The sequence below is a fragment of the Chiloscyllium plagiosum genome, chromosome 22, assembly GCF_004010195.1.
Source record: "Chiloscyllium plagiosum isolate BGI_BamShark_2017 chromosome 22, ASM401019v2, whole genome shotgun sequence".
In the NCBI taxonomy this organism is placed as follows: domain Eukaryota; kingdom Metazoa; phylum Chordata; class Chondrichthyes; order Orectolobiformes; family Hemiscylliidae; genus Chiloscyllium; species Chiloscyllium plagiosum.
Genome location: NC_057731.1, coordinates 12,158,316 through 12,179,340, shown reverse-complemented (window position 1 = coordinate 12,179,340; position 21,025 = coordinate 12,158,316). Strand labels below are relative to the sequence as shown.

General features: G+C 39.0%; 1 protein-coding gene across 1 annotated transcript in view; it reads right to left on the bottom strand.

Annotated features, from left to right (window-relative positions):
* Positions 1-2,346: 2,346 nt before the first annotated feature.
* The window catches only part of ptenb (phosphatase and tensin homolog B), a 154,961-nt gene continuing 136,282 nt past the window's right edge, over positions 2,347-21,025 (bottom strand). The window contains exons 8-9 of the mRNA XM_043712395.1: positions 17,002-17,217; positions 2,347-5,944 (exon numbers count right to left, since the gene is read on the bottom strand). Of these exons, the coding sequence (XP_043568330.1) occupies positions 5,753-5,944; positions 17,002-17,217 (408 nt within the window). The 3' untranslated portion in view covers positions 2,347-5,752. The remainder of the gene's footprint in view (positions 5,945-17,001; positions 17,218-21,025) is intronic.

The following is a 21,025-nucleotide window of genomic DNA, read 5'->3' as shown; positions in this document are numbered from 1 at the left end:
CAGGGAGAAAGTGAAGATGCTGACTTCAATACATGAACCTTCAGAAATAGGTTTTGAGTGGTCAAAGGGGTGAAGAAGAATCAGGATAGGAATAGTAACAGATATAAATGTGATATGAAATGTATTTAAGTACAATATAGTAATGAGAAGAAGTGAAAACCTTTAACATGGCAAAAATGCAAAGTTAATGCAGAATAGAACATGTATTTACTAACTTTCAGTAAAGGGGGATCAAGTCATACCTTTAAAAGTGATGAGCTGATCGATAACTATTGGAAGAAGTTTGAAGGCTATTCTGCATTGATCACACTGCTCAATTTCCCTCCAGCCCCTCTGGCAAATATAAGAAATTTCCTGTATCATTAAATAGAGGATTTATGGGGAGGGTGGAGGCTGTAGTGAAATAAAGGTGGCAGAGATAGAAACCTGTAAAAGAATATTATGGAGTGTCCATCCCCACCGCAAGACTTCACAAGACTATATGACATTGGAGCAGAAATCATGCAACATGCTCTAAGTATTCATGCCAAAGTAGCATGCAATACATTAGCAGATATAATAATCTTGACATAATTCAGTTGGAGATCCCAGACATGAATGGCCTTTAATGGGGCTAAAAGTTATTAAATGATGTTTATCATTTTGAAGAGATCTCAGGAATCCTGTTGCATTGAAAGATAATCCAAACTTTAACACCAAATTCAAAAAACAGTTTTAATGAAACAGGCTGTGGGGAATATCTGTACAAGCTCACCAACTATGCCAAACAAGGCACTTGAAATGGAAAGATCCTGATGAAGTCATGTTTTGACAATGTGGCAACATAAGTCAATATGGCACAGGTACATAAATCATCGTTTGAGAATTTCAATGATGCAATTTCTGCAGATAAATTAGCAGCAGCTCCATCTAACGAACTGTCCTATGAAGAGGAATTCTGGAATTTAGAAGAAACAGAGATGTCCTATTAAAACATTCAAAATTCTGAGACAATTTAACAAGAGGCAGTATATCCCTTGGTCGGGGAGTCTAGAACTTGGGATGCATAGTCTTAGAATAAGGAAAAAATATTGTAAAGCCTTTCTGGTCTTTCTTAGTTCAAGTCTTAGGACTGAAGAACTGAGACAAGAAATTACGTCACTGAGGGTTATAAACCTTTGGAGTTCTCTACTGCAGAATGTTCTGATGTCAAATTGCGGAGTAAATTCCAGATGGATTGAGAGATTTCTGAAATTTGAAAGAATTGAGAGATATGGAGATCAAGCAGGGAGGTATAATGAAATGGAAAATCAGCAAATGATCTTACTTAATAGCATTACTGAGAAACATGAAGCATATCTTAATTCTATTGTTTAGTATATACCTGAAGTCTGAACTATTACTTCTAGATAAACCTTAACAGCTGGTGGAATGTTTTACTCCAGTAAAGACACAATACACGGCAAACTTTGTTTAAACTGGCACTTTACAAACCAACAAAAATTATATACCAGAAACTCCACAATAATACTCTACTGTATTACTGTGATCTCGGAGGAGTCTGTTTAGGTGAGGATGCTTTCTGCCACTAAGTTTTATTTAAGGCAAGGTTGTATTATTATTGACGCCACTTAAGCTGTAAAAAAATGTAACAGTGATGTGTATACCTCCTGCATTACATTCGCATTACTTAGTGTGTGTGTGTTTTTAAATTGATTGAGGACCTCTTCATTAACTGGAATATTTGATCAACCGGCACACTCCTGGTCCCATAGGTACCAGTCATTAATAAAATGTTTGCTCCAAATATAATTTGTAGTTGTGAATAAAAAGATAAATTAAAGCGAACAGAAAGGTTCACACAAAGAACAACTGGTACACCGAATGGACATCCACATAGAAAAATGGAAGCATAAACTGTCAAAACTAGGTAAAAATGATTGGATGCAGGGAGAGAGATTTTTCTAGATAGGTGAACTAAGAAAGACCACAAAACAACATTTGTTTCGTTTGGGAGGAATTAAGATGGAGTGATGGAAATGGGGTGGATGCAAAGGTGAAAAATACTGATCATTTTGAGTGGTAACATCAGTCACAGCACTCCCAGGTATTTAGTTGTACTTACAACTACCATATTAACAAATAAGTTATTGCTCTAAACATAAGATTTTCTTAATTAAAACATAGGGACACTCAGATTCCTCATATGTAAAACATACTGGAAATAAATTGAGTGTGTTAGGTCTTTTGCATTTCTTTCTTCCATGAATTTACATAATTTTAACAAATATACAGGATTATGAAGGCAAATATAACCATTCAAGATTCAACACTTGAGGTTAAATACCCACTGCACAATCACAAGAATGAGACTTTAATCTTTAATCAGTTTAAAGTGGAGTTTATAACAGTAAGATAAAGGGTAGTTAACAAACAACACATACAATAACAAATGGACACTGGATTTTATGAGCATCAATAATCTGTACAATTTACATTTGTTGGTTTACTTCTTGTGTATTCTCAGTGCATAGCATTACACACAGAGCAAATAGCTGCACAGCACAATAGTATCTTTAACAGGCTGAAATGGAAAAGGCTGTTTTACAGGCTGAAAATATATCTTTGTATACATATTCTATATGAAACAAAATCCAAATCTGAACAGGCAGAGCAGCAGGCAGCTTTGTCCTACACTGCAGTGAAGCCCCTTTATAGTGCACAGTTCCACCTTTTCCATCTGCATGCATGATGACAGAATTTTGAACAGTATTTTAAGTAAACAAGAGGCACTTTGTGGCAACCACAGGCTTTCTTAAACATATTGCACAAATCTGGTATTACTAATGACATGGACTCTCACACTGGCCCTTATGAATATTTTAAAGCTGAAACTTGGATATTTGATGCTGCCTGTGAAATCCACTCAGCCCATATCTTGTGCCACAGTGCAGGACCCCTGAGGCCACCCATGCAACTGCCCTTTGTGATTTACTGTGGCAAATATAATTCAGTGGGGCTACAGATGACTAAGGATGGCCAAGTAAATTCCTTTACAGTGATGCCGTCAACAAACAATTTCAGACACTAAGCTGCTGCACATCCAAAGAATTTTTTATTAAGCGTATAGTCTGGAAACTCAAGAGAGATAACCTACAGAATGTATTTACCAGACTAATTATGAATACTGTCATAAATAAAAAAAAAAGAGAGACTGGACAACTTTGTCAGTCAAAGTAATGCATGTCTGGCTCTACAGGGATGGTATCGATACAAGAATATGAAAACATACTATTACCACCTTTCCCACCTTCAGCATGCAAGGCCTTTAGAAGGTTTGGAAAAGTTGTTTATGGACCCCAATACACCCTCGATTTTCAACAGAAAATGAAAAAAACTCTTACAGTGCAAAAGCCTGGTACAATATGCAGCTGCTCTTACCCCGGCTCCTTAGCGTTCCAAGTGACACTGAGAATTTTATTTTCAGTGTTCTGAAGATGAAAGGGCCATCTCTTTGCCCCCTAATGTTAAAGGGAAAATAAAGCTGTATAAATACTTTGCCTGAAGCCAAGCTAAGTATTTCCAAGGCATGTAAGGCAGGAAAGATTTCCTTCACTTGTTTTTGTGCACCTTTTACAAACTGGCTTTTATTGCCTGCTCCTGGTCGTCAAAATTTCCTTTTATTATCAATATAAAAAGATATAGTGGTAAACGTCTTTATGAAAGATGATAAAACTCTTCAAAAGTGGCTTGTCTCAAATGTTCAGTTGTGAGCAACAGAAGTAAAGGGATTTTGAAAGGGAAGGGGAAATCAATTTAAAAAAATTAAAAGAAACGTGCTATCAGTAAAAGAAAACTGTCAACAGAAGCTTGTAATTTGATCTATAAACCTATACTTCCCTCTTGAGCTACATTTGTCCATTTCTCTTTCACTGCACAACTCATGCTCTTCACATTAGCTTTTGGACAGTTTTAAAGCACCACTACAAAGAAAGGTTCAAAAGATTCATGGTTTATAGCAAGAACAGACACCAGAACTGAAACATCTAGACACTAACCAACACTAAATGTTTTGGGAAGTTACTTCCAGCTCAAGCTGGATGCAATGTTTGTAATTGTAGTTGTCCATCACCAAATGGCCAAGCATATTATATTTTGTGCTGAAGTAAAGAAAATAAGAGATACATTTTAATGCAATAATGCTCCAGCAAAACACAGTTTTCCCCATCCATAACAGTCTACATTTCCCTCTTGAAAGAGGACACAAAGGGATTCGCATAATAGACTTTTACCATACCTGTGAGACTCCGTTTGGCTGGCCTTGTGGGAGTATGCAGTTTTATTTTTCTACAATCACAGGAAATGACGACAACTACCAGTTTAACACATTAACCAACAGAGCACAACAGACTTCTTTTCATGCCGTTACAGATGAGTAACGTATACACAGCTTCCTCGATATGAATATAAAACCTCATTTTAAATTTTAAATCCTGTGCATACTATGATCTTTTGTTGAAACCTGTTTATTCTGTTGAAACATCAGTTGCAACAGTTTCCCAATTACTTGCACACAACACATGAGTGACACACTTCATCTAAACATTTGCATACTCCCAATCCAAATTTTCCCTTACTATCATATGCCAATACCAGATCTGGAGAAAGAAGGCATCTTGCCAATAGAAATAGAACAGCTTGTACTATAGAAATGTAATGAAGGTAATTTATAAAGATACTGACTTAAAGTCCAAAACAGTACGAACAAAAAAGTGATCAACTTCAAGCACTGGCCTTGGTGACACAGGACATAGTGGAGCAGCACCAATTAAAATAATTCTAGCTAACTTATTAAATCATTGTAAAATTCTCCTTTTTACATTAACTGTCATAACTTTGAATGGGCATGCTGCCACATTTATAAGATTAAGCCATTATTACTAAGGGACTCCAGCTTGTGACATCCCCAAAGAAAGGAAGGAAAAAAACTTGAAAATGTTCCTTACTTGGACTCCACATTTTGTATATCTGTGGGCCGTAAGTTGTTTTTCTTCTGTCCAAGGTTCAAGCCTCCTCCCAGAAAGAATTCCTCAATCCAGCTGCCTTTTCTAGCACCAGTGTGCTTTGAAAGCACAAAAAGCAAGCAGCAGTAGCAGCAGACTGCACAATTCCTTAGGCTTAATGCCTTATAAAATGGTGCAATAAGCTGTAGGTGGTACTGGAACCAGATTATGGATTTTTTTTTCCTTTCTGTGCATCCTTTCTAATCCCTTTTCCAAGACATGCATTTTATGCAAACCTTTTCACAAATTCTCCGAGCTGATAACAGATTGATCTGTTGTTAGATGGATTTAAAGGGGCAGGACACAAACTCTTTGTACAGGTAAGTTAGCACCTACTGTTGGCAACATAACACAAAAGGAAAAAATTTCCTACGTACACACCAGATCTGTCTCCACTTTTTATAAAACTGGAATTACATGGGAAAGTGCCTCTTTTTCCTGATTGCGCTTTTATGTGCCATTTGACACACAAAAATGTATACATATAACATATCTACGCAATCACTTTTCATTGGACAACTTTGTGTCAAAACCTTGCGGATGTATGTATGGGGCTAAACAACATTGGTAAGGAAAAGATCATTGTTCCTATAATTGGTGTAGCATTTTACTTGACACATTGTCCTATTGCCATTAAAAAAGGTACTTGCTTTCAGTTTATTCAAGTTTGTTTCCTTTTTCTTGCAGTTATAATTTCCCATAAAAATATTTCAGACTTTTGTTATCTGTGTATGCTGATCTTCATCAAAAGGTTCATTCTCTGGGTCAGAGTCAGTGGTGTCCGAGTATCTATAGTCCTCTGGTTCATTATCACTAACATCTGGCGTTACTGTGGTTGAACTATTGCCCATGGGATGTTGTTGTTGTCGTTCCTCAACAGTTTTTGTGAATAACAGCTTCACCTGTACAGTGAGAAAAGGTAGAAATAATTACATGAGGTACATCACATTAATTTTCAGCACTGTTTGAACTTCTGGAGTAACATTATGACCACTGTGCTCTTTAGTGCAATGTGTGTCCTCAACTTCTATAGTAAACATTGTGCTACTGTAATTTGCTAGATATTTAAGACACGTGGATCAAAAATGGTGTACAAGTGGCAGAATACATCCTTGAAGCCTGAACTTGTATCCATTTTCAATTTGACATCACAAGCATAAAATTAAATTTATACTTTACAATAATTTCCTGAAAACATTTAATTGAAATCACAAGGTCACATCCCCAAGAACTGTGATCTAAATTGTTTAAATCCCAGCTATTAAGCCAGGTAAGGTCCACAAACAACTAAGCTAGTAAACTGATGAATACTTCTGAGTTGATATTGTGTGTTATCAGTTGTGTGAAATATATATCGTACTATTGCTTACACTGTTAATGGGAACTAAACAGGGAAGCATGGTGTTTTGGGAAATATTTATCTTTCTTGAATACTGAAATTAAGAATCACCTTTGACCTTTCTCAATCTTTGAATGTAAAGGAATATACAGAAAGGAAAATTTAATAAATAGGTCTCAGGAAATTGGCAAATGCAAATACACCAGCCTTATTCAAGAAAGGAGAGAGACAGTAAGCAGAAAACTATCAGCCAGTCAGCTTAATACCTTTCATTGGGAAAATACAAGAATACAAGTTAAAATATGGCAGAATATTTGCAATCAGACAGAATCAACACAATTTTGTGAAAAAGGAGTTGTGTTTGACAAATTTATTCACGCTCTTTAAGAATATTAAATAAAGGTAGATAAAGGGAAATTGTGGAGGGACTTCCAAAAAGGCATTCAAAAAACTGCAACATGAAAGGTTACAACATATGATAAGAGTGCATGTTGAGATTAATATTGCTTGGATAAAAGACAAGTCAACTAACAATAAGAGTTCATGATAAATGGGTAGCTTTCTCACTGACAACTGCAATTTGTGGAGTGCTACATAAATGAAATCTGAAATCTCCAGTAGTTATGATATATATTAATGATTTTGATGAAGGGACCAACCAGCAGTACTGTCGCCAAGGCTGCTGACGACAAGATGATACATATGGATGCAATTGAGTGTCTGCACATGGATGGTCACGTGTATGGGAAAAAATTTGGCAGATGGAGTGCACTTTAACAGAAAAACAAACAGATTAGCATTATTTAAATAGAGAGCACTGCAGAATGTTTTGGTACAGAGGGACCTACGTGCCTTTAACACAATCACACAAAGTCAGCAAGTAATTAACATGACAAATGCAATTTTAATGCTTAATATAAGGAACATGGCGTACAATGTTAAATAAGTCTTGGTATAATCGTACAGAGCATCAGTGAAGTCACACCTAGAGGACCGTGATTTTCATTACCTTTCTTAAGAAAACTTGCACTGGAGGCAGTTCAGCAAAGCTTCACTATGCTTATTCCTCAAACAAACAGACTGTCTCACGAGGAAGGCTTCAACAAATCAGGCTAATTGTAATGACAGGTGCAGCAGGTAATCAGGAAGGCAAGTAATGTTTGTCCTTATTTCAAGAGGGTTGGAATGTAAGAGTAGGGAAATCTTAGTGCAGCTGTACAAGATGCTGGTGAGACCACATCTGAAGTGTTGAGTGCAATTTTGGTCCCCTTATTTAAGGAAAGCTATCAATTCATTGGAGACAGTTCAGAGAACATTCACTAGGATGATTCCCAGTATGGAAGGATTGTTTTAAGAACAAATACTGAATAGGTTGGGATACTAGATTAGATTAGATTACTTTTTTTTTAGATTAGATTACTTTTAGATTAGATTAGATTAGATTAGATTACTTACTTACTTACAGTGTGGAAACAGGCCCTTCGGCCCAACAAGTCCACACCGACCCGCCGAAGCGCAACCCACCCATACCCCTACATTTACCCCTTACCTAACACTACGGGCAATTTAGCATGGCCAATTCACCTGACCTGCACATCTTTGGACTGTGGGAGGAAACCGGAGCACCCGGAGGAAACCCACGCAGACACGGGGAGAACGTGCAAACTCCACACAGTCAGTCGGCTGAGGCGGGAATTGAACCCGGGTCTCTGACGCTGCGAGGCAGCAGTGCTAACCACTGTACCACCGTGCCGCCCACTACTTACTTGAATTTAGGGAATGAGGAAGGGGTGGGGGGGGGGGGGTTCCTACTGCACATTTAGGCTGAGGTAGGTTCTTGAACATGAGGGAAATGGGCTTAAAGTGGTTCTGAGGAAAGTCAGATTAGCTATGATCCTACTGAATTGGGGAGCAAGCTTGAGGGGATGAAAGGCCTGCTGTTCCAATTTCTTATGATTTTAAGGTCTTAATCAGAAGTGATCTTAATGAAATGTACAAGATTCAGAGAGAACCTGAAGAGCTAAATGTTGAGAGAACGCTTCCCATTCTGGGAGTTTCTAGAACTGGGGGAGCTGTTGCAAAATACATGGTGCATAATTTATGACACAGATTAGGATTTTGTTTCTAATTAGTATTTTGGATTATCTCCTTCAACATGCTGTGGAGGATGGATCACTGAATATGATCATAGTTGATTTTGATTGACAAGGGATTCAAGGGTTATGGTGACAAGGAGGAAAGCGGAGTTCAGGTCACATTATAACTGTCATAATGTTAGTAACTAGCTGGGCAGGCTGAAGGGGCCAAAGAGTCTTCTCCTGCATCTGTTTCTTAAGTTATTACGAATGAGGCAATTGATTTTCCTCAATGTAGACCACAGCTACATCACCTTCTCACCAAATTTCTGATCCTCACTTGGCTTTTGATAAAGTGAGAGATGGAAAGGGAGGATGGCAACGTTGGATAGTGGTGAGGCCAGGACTGGATACAGAGTGCAAAGTGAAAATGATCACAATGCTTCTGTCAATCTACTTAATCCAAAAAAAGCATCAAATCTTGCTGTGGTATAAGAAAAAGGCAGTTTGAATGCATTTTAAAAAAAAAAAATCCACTTTACTTACTTATAATAAGTTTGTCCAACAGTTGGCAGGTTGGAGAAAGAATTCATAACTTAACTCAACAAACTGTGATTCTTTAATTTGCAAATGAAACCATGTAACATGACAAGTAATTAGGGGGTTTCTAAAACATTCTTACATATTTAGAGTTCCCTATAAAATTTGGGAGACTGAATTTAAGTAATTACAAATGCAGATGATGAAGATGAAGATGAATGGATGTGCCTTCTCTTTGTGCAATTCAGCAGAAGTCCAAATGTGTTGTGAAAATGTCAATGACTGAAGTGACAATTCTGTTTACGTAGTGAACCATTGTGTTATCAGGAATCTACAGGGATGTTTCTTCCCCTTTCAGATACAAGGTTCACACTCAGAGTTAAAGGTATACCATATATACTCGTGAATAGGTTGAGTTTTGAAGACTTTTTTTGAGCTGAAATTAAGGGGTCGACTTATACACAAGATACAGTTTGAGGGGTTGAAATTCATGCTTGGCACGAGTCAAAAAATGGACAAACAAGAACCAGATCTCTATATAAAATTAAAAACAACAAAACAAAAACTTATGGCCATTGTTAAATATTTATCTACAAAATAATTATCTCCATTCTGTCTGCTATTGTAGTACCGTAAAGTACATGTAGGTCTACACATACTGGAATGTACAAAAGTTAATAGGCATACCAGTAACATACAATTCATGAAATAAAAATTAAAGAGCAGTAAAATAAAAAAAAGTGATAGCATTTTATTTAAAAAGACTACATGAAACTGTTAATAATATAAAACAAACATGTTACATAAAAAAACAGATATTTACAGCAAAAAATTCTTTACACCCTTATATCACAAACATTATGGGATAGCCGCTTCAAACAAAAGTTACAGATACATGCAAAAGTCCATTAGAATCCTTCAAATTCATAGTCCGCATCATTTGCACCACTGAATAATGCACTTCAGTTGTCTGAGTCAAGAATATCGTCGTATGGATCATCTTCATCTGAACTCTCAAGGGGGTCATCAATTGATTAGATTAGATTAGATTACTTACAGTGTGGAAACAGGCCCTTCGGCCCAACAAGTCCACACCGACCCGCCGAAGCGCAACCCACCCATACCCCTACATCTACCCCTTACCTAACACTACGGGCAATTTAGCATGGCCGATTCACCTGACCTGCACATCTTTGGACTGTGGGAGGAAACCGGAGCACCTGGAGGAAACCCACGCAGACACGGGGAGAATGTGCAAACTCCACACAGTCAGTCGCCTGAGGCGGGAATTGAACCCAGGTCTCTGGCGCTGTGAGGCAGCAGTGCTAACCACTGTGCCACCGTGCCGCCCACAACTGATTTGTCATCACTCCCAGCTGACCATAATTAACCATCCTCAGTCCCATCTAAAGCATTAGAAATTCCACATTTTTTGAAGGCTTTCACAATCATTTCAGTTTTCATCTCCTTCTAGGACTCAACAATCCACTCACATACAGTTGCAAGTAATGGAGCATGCATATTGCCACCCTTTGTGAAGCTTCCGCCACACCCCCCCAATCTTCTTGCATCCACGTGTCCCATTTATTCCATACTAAGTCCATAAAAGGCTTATTGATACTAACATCCAGTGGCTGCATCATGCTTGTAAGGCTTCCAGGAATCATTGCAATATCAGTATTCTTAGTTCAGAGTTCAGTGGTAACACTTTTCACTGTGAGATCTGAACATATTCCAAACCAGTAAGCTTTTTTCCTTTCTATGTCCACCTGGCTGCATATTCCAGACCTCTCCCTTGCAGCCACCTTCATCCATCCACCATTTTTCACGGATGATGACAACAATGCCTTTTGGGAATTTCTGTTTGGGTAGAGTTTTCCATTTAAAGATCATTATAAGCTTTAGCCTTGTTCCATTTGCCATACAATGAATCAACTCCTTTCATGGCCAGTAGTCTTAACCAAAACTGTTTTCACTCCAATCTTGTTCACAGTTTTGGTCCCTGGCAGATCAACTTTCATTGGGGTTTCGTCCATATTGCTGATGCATGAGAGCCTGTACCAGTTTTTCTCCCAATTTCTGATTACAAAGTGATGGAATCCAATTAACTTGGCATTAAGTTCTGTAGGTAGACATTGGGCAATCTTGGTTTTCTGTCCATGCACTAAATCATACCTATTCATAAACTTACTGCACCATCGAGGACTGGCTTTGAAATCACTGAATCTATTTTTTGTGCTTAGTTATTGGTGCAAATTCCAATACATTGTCGAGTCATGATGCTTCCATTCTCTTGACACTAAATTACCCAGTCAGCAACCTTTTCCTTGTTCAGCTTTCCTCAGTTAGTATACTTAGAACATAGAACATTACAGTGCAGTAGAGGCCTTTCCGCCCTCGATGTTGTGCCGACCTGTGGAAGCAATCTGAAGCCCATCTATCCATTATTATTCTATTCTTGTCCACATACTCATCCAATGATCATTTAAATGCCCTTAAAGTTGGAGAGTCTACTACTGTTGCAGGCAATGCATTCCACGCCCCTAGTACTGAGTAAAGAAACTACCTCTGACATCTGTCCTCAGGTTAAAGCTACGTCCCCATGTGCTAGCCATCGCCATCTGAGGAAAAAGGCTCTCACTGTCCAACCTATCTAACCCTGTGATTATCTTAATGTCTCAATTAAATCACCTCTCAACCTTCATCTCTAACGAAAACAGCCTGAAATCCCTCAGCCTTTCCTCATAAGACCTTCCCACCATACCACGCAACATCCTAGCAAATCTCCTCTGAACTCTTTCAAAGCTTCCACATCCTTCCTATAATGCAGTGACCAAAACTATATGCAATATTCCAAATGTGGCCACACCAGAGTTTTGTACAGCTGCAGCATGATCTCATAGTTCTGAAACTCAATCCCTCTACCAAAAATAGCTAACACACCGTATGCCTTCTTAACAACCCTATCAATCTGAGTAGCAACTTTCAAGGATCTATGTACACGGACACTGAGATCTCTCTGCTCATCTACATTACCAAGAATCTTACGATTAGCCCAGTACTCTAAATTCCTGTTACTCCTTCCAAAGTGAATCACCTCACATTTTTCCACATTAAACTCCATTTGCCACCTCTCAGCCCAGCTCTGCAGCTTATCTATATCTCTCTGTAACCTACAACATCCTTCGTCGCTATCCACAACTCTACTGACCTTAGTGTCATCTGCAAATTTGCTAACTCATCCTTCTATGCCCTCATCCAGGTCATTTATAAAAATGACAAACAACTGTGGACTCAAAACAGATCCTTGCGGTACCCCACTCATAACTGAACTCCAGGATTAATATTTCCCATCAACCATCACCCTCTGTCTTCTTTCAGCTAGCCAATTTCTGATCTAAACCGCTAAATCACCCTCAACCTCATGTCTCCTTATTTTGTGCAATAGCCTACCGTGAGGAACCCTATCAAATGCCTTACTGAAATCCATATACACCACATTAACCGCTTTACCCACATTCACCTGTTTGATCACCATCTCAAAGAACTCAATAAGGATTGTGAGGCACAACCTACACTTCACAAAACTGTGTTGACTATCCATAACCAATTTATTCCTCTCTAGATTATTATAAATCCTATCTCTTATAACTCTTTACAACACTTTACCCATAAACGAAGTACGGCTCACAGGTCTATAATTTCCAGGGCTGTCTCTACTCCATTTCTTGAGCAAGGGAACATTTGCTATCCTCCAGCCTTCTGCCACTATTCCTGTAAACGATGATTACGTAAAGATCAAAGCCAAAGGCTCGGCAATCTCCTCCCTGTTTTCCCAGAGAATCAGAGGATAAATCCCATCTGGCCCAGGGGATTTATCTATTTTTACACTTTCTAGAATTGCTAACACCTACTCCTTATGCACCTCAATCCCATCTAGTCTAGCAACCTGTATCTCAGTATTCTCCTTGACCACATTATCTTTTTTTAGTGTGAATACTGACAAAAAGTATTCATTTAGCACTTCCCCTATCTCCTCTGACTCCACACACAAAATCCCACTACTATCTTGATTGCCCTAATCTTTCTCTAGTCATACTTTTACTCCTGATATATCATTGATCCTATCCGCCAATGACTTCTCATGTAGAAGTACTTTGTAGTGGCTGGTCCTTGAATAAGCTCAGCATTTCAATTGTGCCCATCCCTGCAGTTTCCTTCCACATCCAATGCATCCTAAATCTTGCCTAATCACATCATAATTGCCTTTCCCCCAGCTATAACTCTTGCCCTGTGGCATATACCTATCCCTTCTCATCACTAAAGTAAACATATCTGAATTATGGTCACTTCAAAATGATGTCATTCTTCGTGATGTCATTTTGTTGGGAAAATTTGGGAGAGTTTTACAACAAGTTTGAAGCAAACTGTACATGACACCTACTTCTAAGGAACTGAAGCAACAGCAGGAAGACAAGGTCGAGGGCTGCCACAAGGTACCGGCGATATTTGTGATGACACAGGTTATTGCATTTGAATAAAGAATGTGGAAATCATGCCCTATAAGGTTGTGTATATGGTCAGGAAGAGACCCCTGAAAAATTAGGGTTGACTTAGTCACGAGGTATATGAAAAATACCAGATTTTGGGGCCAAAATAAGGAGTTTACTTATATATGAGATCGACCTATACACAAGTAATATATGGTAATTAAAACCACATTTTTCATGAGTGTAGTTAAACTAAATGTAACAATAATCTAGCAATCTCACAGAATTTAGCAACGCCAACTTTTTGTGCTGAGAGCGTCCTTACTTCAGCAAATACAAAAAGAAGAATGGTGCAGAATGGCTATGGGTTACAGGTTCTGTCGAGAAAGCCCAGAAGAACAATGCTTCACAACTGTTAGGGAATCGCATTAATGGATGGTTTCTGATCTCATTTTAGAAACACCTCATCGCAGTGTTTGCTGAATTACCCTCACTGAGTCTGAATTCTGGATGAATATTGGCACGTACCACAACTTTAACTGGTGCGAGCATAACTATCGAGGTTTATCTCAGTCATTTCGTTCGCTATCATTCAATCCTAGCTACTCGTTGGTCTTGTAAATAGAATGCTATGACAAAGAACATTTTCCCAAAGTCAGGCCTGATTTGAATAATCAAGAGTAATCTGATCAAAAGAATTTCATTCTACTTTGGCCCTAGCCATCAGGCTATGTTATTACAAAAAAAGAATATTAATGGGCATAAATTTAGATTTACCAATTCTGGAGATGATGGAGGCTGTAAGGCTGGTCAGGAAAGGGTTGGAATTGTCAGAAGCATGGATAATTGGTCTCGCAAACGACTCTAAAAGGGGAAGGCACAGATGGGCAATGTCACGGAGATAGAAGCAAACAATCTTATTGATTGAGTGAATACATAGCTTGAAACTCTCATTTAGATGTATTTCATCTCAAAATGTACTGTTAGATGATTCACATTTATCCAACGTTCTGCCCAAATCTGCTAAACCTACACCTTGAAGCCTTTTACAGTCTTTAACGTCTGTTCTTGTGTCAACGTCAAACGTTTTGATTGCGTTGCCTACAAGTTAGTTCATATTTAACTGTGAACAACATAAAACCAGCACGGGTTCTCATTGAAAATATCATCTCCAACACCTGCAAATTCAGTCTTTGTTTTTCGTTTGTTGACGAATTCTGCATCCAAGCTATCTACATTTGCTCATGTCCTATGCATTAGATGTTTTAATAGATTTTTTTCGGAGACTTTGTCATTTGCTTTCCAAAAATTCAAATACTACATCCATTGCAGTCCCTGTCTTGATCCAAATGATCTTACCAAACAGCTATTTTGTCAAACATAGCATTCCTTTAACAAACCATATTATCTAAATTGATTAATAAATATATTTCTACATGTTGATTAATTTTATCTCAAATTAAAAGGAAGCTATCTACAAGTGACTTTAGACTAACTGGTTTATAGTTTCCTACTATATTCTATGTATTTTTTTTTAACTAGTGTGTATGTTTACAACTCTGTCATCCCATAGTCTAACAATACTTCAAGGAAGGTTCTTTAAAAATCATATATCTCAAAATAAGAAAGGGCTTAACAGCTCAAACATCCACTCATGCTCAATCAGAAAAGGAGAGGCTCTTGAAAGAGTAAGCAATTAACTTACACCCATGACTGACAATAATCACATTTGGAATCTTTATGCACCTCCCCGCCATGTTATATGACATGACATACAATAGGTAGCCACTTAGAGGTAGAATTCTAGATATCAATTGCTGAGTTTGGTCTTTTCAGTTAGGCACAATTCAACTGAGCAATAAAATTTTGGAATGTGTCGCAAATTGGTCAGTGATTAAAAAAAAGCTTATTGGCAGTATTCTGTAGACAATTTAGCGCTTTTATTTGATCGATTTCCTTTTGCACTTTCATGTTTTATATATTAATTTATCCAGTCACATTGGATTTACCCCTGTGTGATCACATGCTAGTTCTAGAAAGCTGAATCATGCAACCATGCTCCCTGGTTTAATTTGTGCACATATTTGTTCCTCATTGCTTTGTTCTGTTTGAATTTTGTAAATTGAAACTAACCTTAGTGCTGTTATTGCAATGGTGACTAAGTCATTATTAGAATATCATGATCTGCATTTATTTTCAGTAACTTGTAAAAGATCAGGGAAAGGAAAAGAGATGAAAGTACTCTTTTTTACACAAGGTGTTACAATGACCTAAAATGCCTAACTGAAAAAGCAACAGAAACAGACTCAATAAGGTCTGACAGTCTGTTCTGATACAATGCGAAAGTTCCGTTCCCATGTGATCCCCACATTACTACAAAAAATCATGTGATAGTAGCACCGTTTAAACCAATGGGACCTGAATTACATTATAGCCAATACAGTTAAGGAATTTGCATGCTACAAATAACAGACTAAACTCTTCAATCGTCTTGTAGCCAATTTGCATTGAAGAAACGCACTTTACAGCAGAACTGGCTTTGCTGAAAGGGGCAGGGGAAACAGATGAGGAAATCAGACTAACTGATTAACATTTTCAAAGAAATGACACAAGGCATGACAGAATCATATAGTCTTGCAGCACAGGAAGTTGTCACAATTCCTCAGATATTGACTTAATCTATGGCCTTATGCAAGAAGACCTGTATAACATCCAAGCTTAGGGTCATCACTGGCAAGAAATAGTGATGCCACACAAAGTCCAGGCATTGACCATCACCAACAAGAGGGAAATCTAGCAATCACCCCTTACTAATCCATGTTATTCCTATCATTGAATATCCCTTTTATCAACATTCCAGCGGTTGCCATTGACCAAGAGACTAAACTGGACTGGGTGTAAATATCCTGTGGTGACAAGATCGAGTTAGAGGCTAGGAATTCTGCAGCAAGGAACCTATCTCTCGTCTCCACAATGCCTGTCCACCATCTACAAAGTACAAATCAGGATTGTGATACAATACTTTGAATTTGCCTTTGCAATAGCAGTTCCACAAACACTCAAGAAGCTTGACACTCCCCAGTCCATTTGATTGGTACAGCATCCACCTTGAACATTCACTCCCTTCACCACTGACACAATAATAGCAGCGAGTACTGACTATAAAATGCACTGCAAAAGAACTCACCCAGACTCTACCAGCACCTTCCAAACACAACCTCTAATGACATTTGACCAGGGCAGCAAGATGCATGTGAATACCAGTACCTGAAAGCTCCTTTCAAAGTCACACACCATCCTGATTTGCAACTATACTGCTGATCCTTTATTGTTATTGGGTCAAAATCCTGGAATCGTCTTTGTAACAGGATTGTAGTTCTCCATACACCCCAAGGACTGAGCAGCACAAGGAAGCAGCTCTTTGTCACGTACTTCAAAGCAATTAGAGATGGGCAATAAATGCTGTCCAGCTAGCAATGTCCACATTCTATGAAGGCACAAGAAAACATACTAACCTTGAAATTTGGTGAGAAATATCTGTTGGCCTTGTCTTTGTTTGCCTTGTCAAGTTCATTTTTAGTCAATGTAAGAGCCAGATATTCTTTGTCATTATCTGTACGCCAACCATCATCATCCTTGTCTGTAACTATGCTGCCATTTTCTACTTTATCTAAGTTCTCATTTGGTTGTGGGATGAAGAACGTATTTATCCAAAAATGGAACATTTTATCCTGAAGAAAAGAAAATAATCTGTAAATCTCACTTAATATTAACAGTCTGGAGTTCATTATAATAAACAATTTGGTCCATTCAATCCATGCACTGGTTGAATGTAGTCACAACATTAAGACCATTTTTAGCCTTGGAAATGACCAGTACTGCTATAGACATACTGTGGTGATCACTGGTCTGTTAAATGGAGCAATGGTATGAAGGAAATCCTATGTTTGACCCTGTTCAAGATATTGGCAATGTATAAGGAGTCTTCAGTTTTTAAGTAACATGTTCTAGATAAGCTCTAAAGCTCGATTTTTCAAACAGATTTCAGAAAAGCATTGATTATCATTTCCAAAGAAAACTGCTTTCAGAAATATGGAAGTAGATATTACTGTAATTGAATTACTATCACTGCAGCAATCTTACCATCTTCGAGATGTCTGAACATATTTTCTTACTGTACTAGGGAAAAGCACCAAAGAAAAACGCATGTGGCTATTAGGAACAGATCAATCAAAATCAAACAAAAATGACTGCAAGAGTTGCTAATTGAAATTTTAAAATACTCGAATAAATTGAAAAGTATGCACTTATACAGACCTGGTAGAAGATTGACTGCAGATGTTGCATTCCTAGAGAAGAGAAAAGGCAAGGAAAAGGAGGAGCAAAACAAAAAACCAAAACAGTACTTTTGATTGTTTTCAGCAATGAGGAATTGATGAAATAGGGAGATACAAAGTAATAAGTAACTTGTCTAAAAAAATTTCCAATTGCTCAGGTTTATTTATCAAATTTCTCTGCAAAATTTAATTTCCACTATGTTAACTTAGCTAATCTCAGCAAAAAAGTGGCGCTGATGTTACAGTATCTCTCCGTGGAGCTAGAGAAGGAAGCAATGAACATTCAGCACTCCACTTTCATTTACAATTCAGCAAACCTACTGAAAAAGCATAGGTCTAGACATTGGGAGTAAAATAAAGACCAGGCATAATTCTGTACCTCTTGCGTTCAAATGGCGTGCTAAATGATACATAAGGGATAAAACTACATATGAATATTAGCCATTTGGGTCATCTCAGGGGTCAGTGCTTGGGAATGGCATTTCAAGAATGCCTTCAGATTGGCAGGAAGAGAACTGATGAAAAAAATGAAAACCCCTGTCCTCGGCCCTCCTAGTGAACAATTTCCTTGGTGAATATATAAAGGGTGCCAGATTTTTCACACACCCACTCCTCATACCAATTCCAAAAATCAAATCAACTACAAAATTCGGTTGCTGTGTAGGTCAATTACAGAAGTCACTGAACCATTTCCAAATACCACGAAGTGAGATAAGGGAAAATTCTTCTCTGTGTGCTTTATGTAAAGGAATCATTCATAAAATAAACCTACATATGTGACACTTTTCCACATAACAAAGAAATTATTTTCTATACAAGGTAATGACTACCTATGGTCCTTTGAATAATCTGTGGTAGGTAAAGTTAATACCAGTTGTCTTTGACTTAATTTGCAAAAATGAGAAGATTATAATGATGTTGTTAACCAAAACATGGCACTTTTGATTGTGATGTCGCATACCACCAAGACTATGGCCATCACAGAGTGAGAGAGAGTGAGTGAATGAGTGAGCGAGCCTCTCTCTCTCTCTCTCTCTCTCTCTCTGTGTTTGGGTGTGAGGAGTTGACTGCATCTATGCATGCCTATTTCTGTAAATCTGTGTAATCTGATGAGATACACAAATGCTTAGAATCAGATGTCAGATACCCAAGCTCAATATTAAGCATTTCCAGCTCCACTATAGAGGTCAATGCAAACTTCCAACCAAGCTATAAGCTTTGGCCTCACCTCAGAAGTGCACACAATCTTTTTCGTTCCTGTATCAACTTTTCTGTCATCAATGAATGCAAGTTAGTAATAAATTTGGAGGGGTTGTGTTCAACATCCACAAGAAACTGGATAAAGCCTGTTTAAATGCATTTACAGGACATAACACAAATGGGTGTTGTTGGTTTGAAGAGGCTGGAGGGTTGGCAAGTGGGCCCATGTTTCATTTTGATATAACTGATCATTTAGATTGAGGCATTAAAAGTACATGAAAATGTATTGATCACATAGTTGCATTCTACTGTTTGCAAAATGACCTACAATCAGTTTAGCAACATCAGGCATGTACTAACTTTACAGAAAAGAATTAAAAGCAACAGTTTATAGTATAGATATGGCATATCACCAGATATTAGATTGGTATCACGAGTTATGAGGCGAGACTTGAGACAATTGGAATATTTTCAATGAAGCAGAAAAAGCCAAGAGAAAATTTCAGAGGTTTAAAGCAGAGGAAGATACACAGTAAATACATTTTTTGAGCAATCGGGCTGAGTAGACATGATGAATTTAATGGCCTATTTCTGTGTTCATAAATGTTTACATTTTTAAAGTTTGTAGCAAGCTAAAAGAGATTATTATCCCACCTTTTTGAATCCAAGTCCTGACTCAATTCAGTTCCTAACTTTCCTATTTCTTACAGGAAAAGAATTATAAATCTAAAGCATTGAGTTTTGAATGTCTTTATTATAAAGCCCCATTGAATTATTCAAAACAAAGTCATATGGCAGTACGTGTTAGACGTAGTGGTAACACAGGAGAAAGTGAGGACTGCAGATGCTGGAGATCAGAGCTGAAAATGTGTTGCTGGAAAAGCGCAGCAGGTCAGGCAGCATCCAAGGAACAGGAGAATCGACGTTTCGGGCAGAAGCCCTTCTTCAGGAATGAGGAAAGTGTGTCCACCAGGTTAAGATAAAAGGTAGGGAGGAGGGACTTGGAGGAGAGGCGTTGGAAATGCGATAGGTGGAAGGAGGTCAAGGTGAGGGTGATGGGCCGGAGTGGGTTGGGGGCGGAGAGGTCAGGAAGAAGATTGCAGGTTAGGAAGGCGGTGCTGAGTTCGAGGGATTTGACTGAGACAAGGTGGGGGGAGAGGAAATGAGGAAACTGGAGAAATCTGAGTTCAACCCTTGTGGTCGGAGGGTTCCTAGGCAGAAGATGAGGCGCTCTTCCTCCAACCGTCGTGTTGCCATGGTCTGGCGATGGAGGAGTCCAAGGACCTGCATGTCCTTGGTGGAGTGGGAGGGGGAGTTGAAGTGTTGAGCCACGGGGTGGTTGGGTTGGTTGGTCCAGGTGTCCCAGAGGTGTTCTCTGAAACATTCCGCAAGTAGGCGGCCTGTCTCCCCAATATAGAGGAGGCCACACCGGCTGCAGCGGATGCAGTAGATGATGTGGGTGGAGATGCAGGTGAATCTGTGGCGGATATGGAAGTTTCCCTTGGGGCCTTGGAGAGAAGTGAGGGGGGAGGTGTGGGCGCAAGTGTTGCACCTCCGGCGGTGGCAAGGGAAGGTGCCGGGAGTGGAGGTTGGATCGGTGGGGGGTGTGGATCTGACAAGGGAGTCGCGGAGGGAGTGGTCTCTACGGAAAGCTGATAGGGGAGGGGAGAGAAATATATCCTTGGTGCTGGGGTCTGTCTTCCGCCGCCTTCGCCTCCGTGCCTTCTTCTTCAATCAAGACTCTCGCCCACCCTCTGACGACCCCTTCTCCCACCTCCAACACACCCCGTCCACCTGGACACCCCGTGCTGGCCTCCTACCTGCCCTCGACCTCTTCATAGCAAACTGCCGCCGCGATATTAACCGCTACCTGAACTCCCACACCCCTCCCACCCCCTCCACCCTCTCACCCTCGGAACGCGCAGCCCTCCACTCCCTCCGTACCAACCCCAACCTCACCAGCAAACCAGCTGACAAGGGAGGCGCGGTAGTAGTTTGGCGC